Below are 8,622 nucleotides of genomic sequence, written 5' to 3'. Positions count from 1 at the left end.
AATTGTTCGAGGGTTATAGAGACAAAGAACACTATTGAGAGTTACTGTTCATCAATATTTGGACAGCCTTTCCTAGAAGAGTCACACAAGTCACATGTGTTATTGTAAAATATTTTTGTGCTTGCCTATCTTGTCTCAGATTTCTCTCTCTCTCTCTCTCTTTAAATTTAAATGAAGTATTAGTTGTCTTTTGATACAGGTATTATTGTGAAAGTCAGAACTTTTTCTGTACATGCTATCCTACAGCATCTCCATAATAAGTCTTCCTCCAGATGGAGTCTGATACATAGTAAATCTTTCTTAAATTTTTAAAGCTGGGAGCACTGGAGGTCTGTGGTCTGTGTCTGGTCCCGGCATGTAGGTGCTGAGGAGGGGCGTAGAGTTGAATCCCACTGCAGAGATAGTACATTAGCTGATGGCCACATCTCATTTCATTTTATACATCTTGTCCACTCAAAACTGAAGACTTGAATCAGTGTGGCTTAAAGAGGTATTTATTTTTAGAGTCTTAAGCTCATTATTATTCCAAAGAATTTTAGAAGCATGCCTGTAGTCTCAGCCTTAAATAAGTATAATATTTCCAGCTTTAGGCCAAGAAGATTGCATTTGATATATGTTTTGACAATAGTTAGGTTTATCATCAAAGTGAACATTTTACCAAAGGGCTTTTAGATAAAATTATATCTCCTTTTTAGATGATGCTTTTCTCTGCCCAACAGTTTGACAAGCAGGTGTTTTGATATTTTAGTTTGAACTGGTTGCTTCTGTTCACAAGCTGTGTCATCATTGCAGGAGCACCTTCCTTTTCCTTATGGGTGAAATCAGAAGCTGGATGTATCTGCTCATCCCTAAGGCAGTTCTCTCAGGAGCACACTCAATACAGTACCCTGTCTCCAGATATTCAGCAAAGCAGTAAATAATCACTTATAACATTATATGGGCACCTGCCTCCATCTTGGGAAACCATGTAACAATGTTGAACCTCTCTGCCTTCTTTTAACACCAACAAATGAACTGTGTTGAATGAAAAGCAAGATAACCGTCTGAATATGTGGAAGAGGTTCTCATGGGCTCAGAGGTGCAGACAGCAGCACAGACTTTGCAATACCTTGTTTTTAAAGCACACACTACTGTAACGATTATGCAACTGTCTATGAATCATTATAGTTAAGGACCTAACCTCTCTGACGTGGCATGCTAGAATGGAGAAGGGAATGAATGAGATTTGCAAGACATAACCCTACTACCAAAGTGTTTTTTAGAAGACTGACATAAATATAACATCTCTATTATTTGTTTAAAATATGTTGGGAATATATCACAATTTTTAACAATGTATCTTACATAATATTTTCCAGGAGAACTCCTTGCCTTTTTCCTCATGCCCAAACCATACATTTAGCATTTTTCAATGGTCAGTGTTAACTGGATGAAGCATCAAAGATTTTCAAACGTGATCCTTTCTTGGGCCATTCTTGGGGGGAGAAGATGGCCTCAGAAATTCCACTCTGAGAACACAGAGGTCCCCAGTAAGAGAGAGAGCAAGGACATTAAACTGATACATTTTACCTTCCTCCATAAATGTTTCATTGCTGTCTCTCACCCCGAGGTGAGGCTCATCGCCTTAGCATAAGAGAGAGCTTGTTTCCAACTTCTAGGCAGTGCAGAAAGGCTTGGAAATCAGGTGAGGCAGGGGGAATAGGGGTTGCCTAGAGATTTCTATATTCTTTTTTTCCTGCCTTCACACATCAAAGGCTAAGACTAAAGGACTCAAGTCCTATGCTTTTCCTCTAGTGTAACACGGATGCAGGGTATGTGGAATGCTTTTCATGAGTGAGGTTGACAAAGGTAAGGAGAGGTGCAAAAGACCTGAGACAGAGCCACAGAAAAAGTTATCAGCCAGAAGAATTCCTGAGGGTCGCCAGTCCAGAGCTACCCTAGACCCCCTGTGGTCGCGGAGCCAAGAGGCTCACCACAGGGCTGCCTGCTGTGGCAGGGCCAGGTCACTGCTTTCAGACAGGGGTAGACCCCAGGCTGGTGGGCCGTATGAGAACCCCCAGAAGACTCTGAGAGGGTTGCAGCGCACAGGAGCTGTGGCGCAGCGCTCACCAAGCTGAGAAGTCAGATCACAGGCTCCAGAAGCTGCTGATTTCAACAAACTGCAACCCGGAATCATCCAGGTGACAAATGACCTGTTCCCAGAGAGCCAAGGGCAGACAGAGCTGCTTTTCCAAGGACCCCACCTCGTCCCTTCCTCCATTGGGACACAAAGTCTCTCCCAATATTCACTCTAAAGCCATTTTAGAGATGGTAAAATGGGAAAGGGAGGCCAGCCGAGAGACAGTTGAAATTTTCTGAAAATGGCTATTTAAATTATCAGCTCAGTTGGATGTTTGAACATTAATTTTTCCTCCCAGCTAACCAGTTGGAAGGGGCTTGGAATTATGTTCAGATTAGTTAAAACCAAAAGAACAAAATGTTTTCTCTGCACATCAAAGTTATGAGTTCAATTTGCCGCCTTGCTATAGCTTTTAAAAGTAATAAAAACAAGTCCAGCTGAGATAATGTACAGAACTATAAAGCCTACAGTTACAAGGCATTTGAAGGTATTTGAAGGCCACAGTCCCCCCACCCTGCTTCTGGTATCACTGCTTGGAAAATACTCCTTTCTCCTTATTTTGCTGTGAAAATAAAATCACTCTAAAAAAATAAAGTCTGTTTAAAAAAAAACTCCTTTAGTACCTTCTTAAATTCTTCCAGGGATAGAAATGGCCATCATTGAACAAAGCATAAAATATGTCTTTCTTCTTTTATGTTGAAATCTGATTTTTATATTCCCTTTACCTATTGCCCTCTGAAACATCTTTAGGTGATCACTTTTTTTTTTCCTTCCATTACCTTTCCCTGGGATGTAAATTAGCAATTACTTAGCTCCCACAACAAAGTCTGAGGTCATAAATGAGGGCAGACAGTAAATTTAATCTGTGAGAGACTGTGATATCATCTAGTTAGTTTGGTAACAACAGCAAACCACAGAGTACTTCCTATTCATAGTGACTCAGTTTTTTTTTTCCTTTTCTTTTTTCTCTCTCTTTGAACTAACAGACTTTTCTTTACCAGAAAAAATCAAATTATAACTTCAATCTTGGTAAAAATTCCAAAGCTAATCGAAATCTTTCTTCTTAAAATCTATGAAAGAGCAACCAAGCCAATTTGTGTGTGTTTTAAGTAATCTGTTGAAACAGGAAAATTCCGAAGGCAAAGTCAGACAACTTGCAGCAATATAATACATTTGTTTATTTAGTTAATATTACAGTGGTAACAGGTTAAGAGCACTAGATCTGTGTCCTCAAAAGAGGATAGTGATCAAGATTTTTATTTGTAAATTTCACTGTTCTTAACTATTAAAAATCTATTTTCCAAAGGAGTAATAATATGCATTATTTTTAAATGACAGATCTAAACTTTCAAATTTATGACCAAAAGCATATTTGTTCATTAAACAAAACATTAGGGACATTTTAACTATTGGTTGCTGCTTTCTGGAAAGCACAATGTTCTTGAAGCAAATATACACAAAACATATTTTTCCATGGTGATTTCAACCATTGTGTATCATGTCAGTGAGGGAACCTGAGAACCCCAGATGTTGAGAACTCTCCGATTGTTGCAATACACTCTGGTTTACTTAAACAATCAACCAACAAACATGTATTTAGTGCCTACTATGTACAAGCCAGAATCCTAAAGCAATACAGGAAACACAAAGAAGTAAAATTATTGGTTCTTGCCCTGCTCAGGCTTCCAATGAAGTGGTCAGATTAAACACAGACACAAATTACTCTACTTTCAAAGTCTTCAAAAGAAGTGATGATGTTAACTAGATCGTATGTTAGAATCACCTATGCTGGAACCGAGAGGAAGCAGGGACATAAGCAGGGGCACCCTCGGCACCGATTAAAGTCTGTCTGAATCAGATTTCGGAGTTCTAAGTCTGAGGGCTGTTTGAACCCTCGTATCTGAAAGTGTTCTAGCCAGTCTCACACCTGCCACTGTGAGTGACTGTATTTGGCAGTTGTCTCACGTACTCATGATAAGGGAGCAAGATAAATAAATATATATATATATATAGTATGTGAGTATATTATGATTTGAATACAGTATATATTATTCAAATCATATGTAGGGTGATGTTGAAAGCTAGGAGTTTGGGACTTTCCGCTCTGCATGGGAGAAGGCTAACCCATGTTATTTATTTATTATAAGACAAACAAGAGACTACATAAGAAAAGTACGAAAAACTCTCCAAACTTCACTGAACACAAGAAAAAATAGAAAGGCTAGAGGAAAGGATAAGAAAAGAGGGCCTAGCACAGAGAGGCTTGGACAGGACCCTGGGGAGAGAGCCTTCCCCACTGCTACCTCCGCGCCCGCCCCATCGCCAGTGTCCCGAAGAAGAGGCCCTGGGCTAGGCAAGTGGAGAAAAGGAAAGCAGAGACACATTTTTTTCAAACGCCACAAATAAATAAATAAATATGTTAAGCAAGAAAATAACCTATTAGGCACCGCTTGAAAGGCAGCAGCCCTCAGGGGTCGGGCGGGCCGCACCCTCTACCTGCAGGTGGCGGCGACGCGGTCGGGATCGGCCGAGACTGGGAAGACGTCACCTGAGGTCCCGGTCCGGTGCCTGTCGTTACTCTTGGATGTGCACCTCCAGAAGCTTGCGTGAAGGAGAAAGCCTAGGGGAGCTGCAGCCAAGCTCCCGGGCGGCCCCCGGGGAAAGTGCGCCCTGCCCTTCCTGGCCTAATGCAGACCAGCGCCCCGGGAGTGCCTAGCTCTTGGTCTTTGAAACTAAAAGAGCCGTTTGTGAGCCGGGCGGGAGGGGCCTTCCATTACAAGCCCTCCTCCCCCAACAAAGCCCGGAATCTTTTAAAAACCCCTAGTCGCTTGTTCTCAGCTCCTTTTTGCTCCAAAGTGGGCTTTGGATAAGGACTGCGGGATGCCTGGGGTCCGAAGCGCGGGACCGATTTTACTAAGCACCTGTCTCCGCTCTGGGTGGAGTGGGAGTGGAGGAGGGGCTCGGCGAAGCGCGCACCTTCCTTCACCCGAGGGTGGGAGAAAGGACCAGCTGCCGAGATCCTCCTCAAGACTGACTTCCTTTGAAGTAGGGCTGCAGAAAGGGAGAGTGGTGGTTCTCGAGACTCCGCTAGAGGCATCAAGCAGAATCTGGCGAGCGAGGGGCCCTGCAGGGCGCGGCTGAGGGCCAGCTGGGTTTTCCCGAGGGAAACCCGTGGCGGTAACCGTGGCTCAGCTTAAACAGAAACGACGGTTGGCAAGGCTGAGGATCAGGCTCAGCTGGCGACGTTAATAAGTTCACGATCTGCACCGGTAGGACGGGGCGTAAAGAAAGACCGAAATTGCCAAGGGAGGGGCGAAGAGGGATGCAGAAATGCAATCGCAGGGGAGGAAGAAGCGAAAGAGGAGAAGGGGGCCCGCTAGTCTTCCCAGTTTATAAGCAAAGCGTCCAATTCCACCTTTGTCGCGCGCCTTTCCCGGGTCTCCACCAGAAGCACACAGTGTCTTAGCCCCACTTTCCCCATTGCACCCTGACTTCTGGGATACTTTCACCTCTCGCACCCGGCCTTCCTTTCTCCTCATCCTCCCCTTCTCTTGGTACAAAGCCCCTGCTTGGCCCGGGCTCAGAGAGTAGTGATCCGGGACGTGCAGGTGCCATTACGGAAGACGCCGCCGGACTCCAGGTTCTCAGGCTGGAAGTCCTCCACACTGTAGGCGCGGCTCTTGAGGGCCGTGGCGTAGTAGTCGACTGGCTCCTCGGCGGCGTTGTCCATCCAGCTGAGGCAAAGGATGCGCTGGAAAGAGCGCTTGAAGTTGTCTGAAAGGAAGCCATAGAGGATGGGGTTGGCGCAGCTGTTGGCATAGCCGAGGATGACCGACAGCTGGCTCACCGTGGCGTCATCCTGCTCTGCGAACACGTTGACTAGCTGCACCACATAGAAAGGCATCCAGCAGATGACAAACACCATCACCACCATCATCACCATCAGGGTGATCTTGCGCTCTGAGCGCTTGCGCTGTTGCCAGCCGGCCTTGAGGGCCACCATGCGCATTTTGGCGATGATGAGCACGTAACACAGGCAGATGGCCCCGACGGGCAGCAGAAAGCCCATGAGAAAAGTGTACAACACGAAGCCCACCAGCCAGCGCTGGGCGGGCTCGGGCATGAGCATGTTGCAGGCCACCGTGCCGTCACTGTTGGCCGCCGTGCGCGAGAAGACCACGATGGGCAGAATGACGAGCAGCGATAGCACCCACACGCCCAGATTCACCACCTTGGCCACGGTGGGCCGGCGGTAGCGTGCTGCCTTGATAGGGTGCACCACGGCCACGTAGCGGTCCACGCTAAGCACAGTAAGACAGTAAATGCTGGTGAACATGTTGACTGCGTCCACGCTGAGCACGAGGCGGCAGAGCAGCGCGCCGAAGGGCCAGTGGCGAAGCAACGTGGAGGTGACCAAGAAGGGCACGCTGAGCATGAGCAGCTCATCGGCGATGGCCAGGTTGAGGATGTAGATGTTGGTGGCCGTCTTCATCTTGGCGTAGCGCAGGATCACGTAGATGACCATGGAGTTCCCACACAGCCCCACCAGGCACACCACGGAGTAGATGAAAGAGATGAGGATAGCGCTGCCCTGGCCCTCGCTCAAGGTCCCGTTCTGGGACGCATTTCGCCCCGGCTCCTCCATCCCGTCTGCAGCTCCGGCCCCGGGGCCCCTGCTGCCGCCGCCTTCGCCACAGCTGCCTGGGCTGGGGCTAGGAGAGGAGGGAGAGGAGGCGGTGCCATTGGGGAACAACATGGGGGCCGATGGGGCTGCCAGGGCTGGGGAGTTCTACTGGCGTCCCCGCCTCTTGCGCTGTCACTTGGCACACCGGCCGTCCGCCCGCAGCTCACAGCTGCTGGGCGCCTGGGGGAAGCGCTCAGAGACTGCAGGAGCGCGGCTCCACCGGCGCCGGCGGAGCGCATCGCCCAGCGGCTGCCTGCGCGCAGCCGCTCGCCGCTCCAGGGCACCTGGGCACACGCGAACGTGCCGGGAGACTAGGGACCCGCGCGGAACAGCCATTAACTGCCGCGGCTGTGGGCTGGTGAATGATTAATAGGCACCACCCGCGCGTCAGCAGCTACGAAATTGGGGGGGGGGGCGGAGAAAGAGAGGGAGGTAGGCGATATAGGTGGCTTATCACCCCTCGCCCAGTTTTTTCCTTCCCAATTTTGAGCTCCGATCGACTAGAGCAGCTGCTTCTGGGGTTCCCCTGCAGCACCCCTTTACCCATCCCCATCAGGGGGACCTGGGGAGTTTCTCCGCTTTCATGAAGGGTGGATGGGAAACAAAGGTGGAGATTCTGTCCCATCTCACCCTGCTTCTATCCAAAGCAAAGACTGAAGCAGACCCTAGGCACGGATGTCTGGAGTACATCTCCGTTTCCCTCAGTTGCTGCCCCACCCTGGGGGACCCACTCCCGTCCAGTCGTCCGGGACCCCAAACTCCCCCCCACCCCACCTGCTCTGCTCCTGAGAACCGCTGCGGAAGTCCTTACCCAGGGCACGCTACCTCCAGACCGACGCGTAGATGGCCCGTGCAAAGTGCCTGTGAGGTCTGGTAGCGCGGTGACGTTCTTCGTGCGGTCCCACTCCTTTCCTTGGGCGGGACCCCAGCACAGGCGCCCACTCAGATTTACTCTGAAGAGTCGCGGAAACTGACCCTACGCCGCGAACATTAGAAGGAAGAAGGACAGCAACTGTGCGTTAGGGACTCCTGCGTTACAACCCCGCAGGCGGGCTCTTCGAGGGAGGGAGTGTTCGGAGGCCTGAGAAAATCATTGCGAATCTCTTAAAACAGCTTGTAGTGCCCAGAGCCCCCTGCGTCTCCCAGAGGAAAATCGACTTTAGAAAGGAGGACGCGCGCCTGGGGGCACAGAAGGAGCCCGAGGCTCCCCCCGCCTCCCTCTCCCCTCCCCCTCCCCTCCCAAACGTGCCAGGCGCGGTATTGGAAATCCATCTAGGTGTTCGCTGGGTATAGATACGGCTGCGCCGCTTGGAAAGACTCCGCCCGCATCCCTGATGTACTTTGTACCCGGGAGAATTGGTGGGCCCCGGGGGAGGAGAGTGTATAGGCCTGGGAGAGCAGGGATGCCAGTCGGGACCGGCAGGTGATCAGACCTGTCGCCAACTCCAGGAACATCAGGAAGACCTTCGAGTCTCTCTGTGAAATACTTAAGATTGCATTTTTCTGAGGCCCCTGGATGTGTGCCACGTGCCTAAACTTTTAAGACACAAAAATCAATGTAGGCATGCCTAAAGCTCACTGACTTCATTTAGGAACTGAACAGTTACTGTGTTTAAAAAAAAAAAAAGTTCAATTATCATGGTTTTTAAGGATCTCTAGGACTTTCCACCATCCCTAGTCTGGGCTCCCTTTGGCTTTCCAATCCTTCCAGTCCAAAGAAGAATCACTCCATCCAGCTCCCCAGTTCTTTTCAAGATCCCTTCAAGTCTTTGTCTGAACCGTGCAGGTTCCCAGGAAGACTGACCTTCAGCAGCCTAGT

At 49.0% G+C, this 8,622-nt stretch overlaps 1 protein-coding gene across 1 annotated transcript; it reads right to left on the bottom strand.

The window, feature by feature from the left end:
• Positions 1-5,261: 5,261 nt before the first annotated feature.
• On the bottom strand, positions 5,262-6,875 carry SSTR1 (somatostatin receptor 1). Its single transcript, XM_032621736.1, has one exon. The coding sequence runs from the start codon at positions 6,873-6,875 to the stop codon at positions 5,700-5,702; it is 1,176 nt and encodes a 391-aa protein (XP_032477627.1). The 3' UTR covers positions 5,262-5,699.
• Positions 6,876-8,622: the final 1,747 nt, after the last annotated feature.

Source organism: Phocoena sinus, chromosome 2 (genome assembly GCF_008692025.1).
Source record: "Phocoena sinus isolate mPhoSin1 chromosome 2, mPhoSin1.pri, whole genome shotgun sequence".
Taxonomy (NCBI): Eukaryota; Metazoa; Chordata; class Mammalia; order Artiodactyla; family Phocoenidae; genus Phocoena; species Phocoena sinus.
This window is presented reverse-complemented; position numbering and strand designations above follow the sequence as displayed.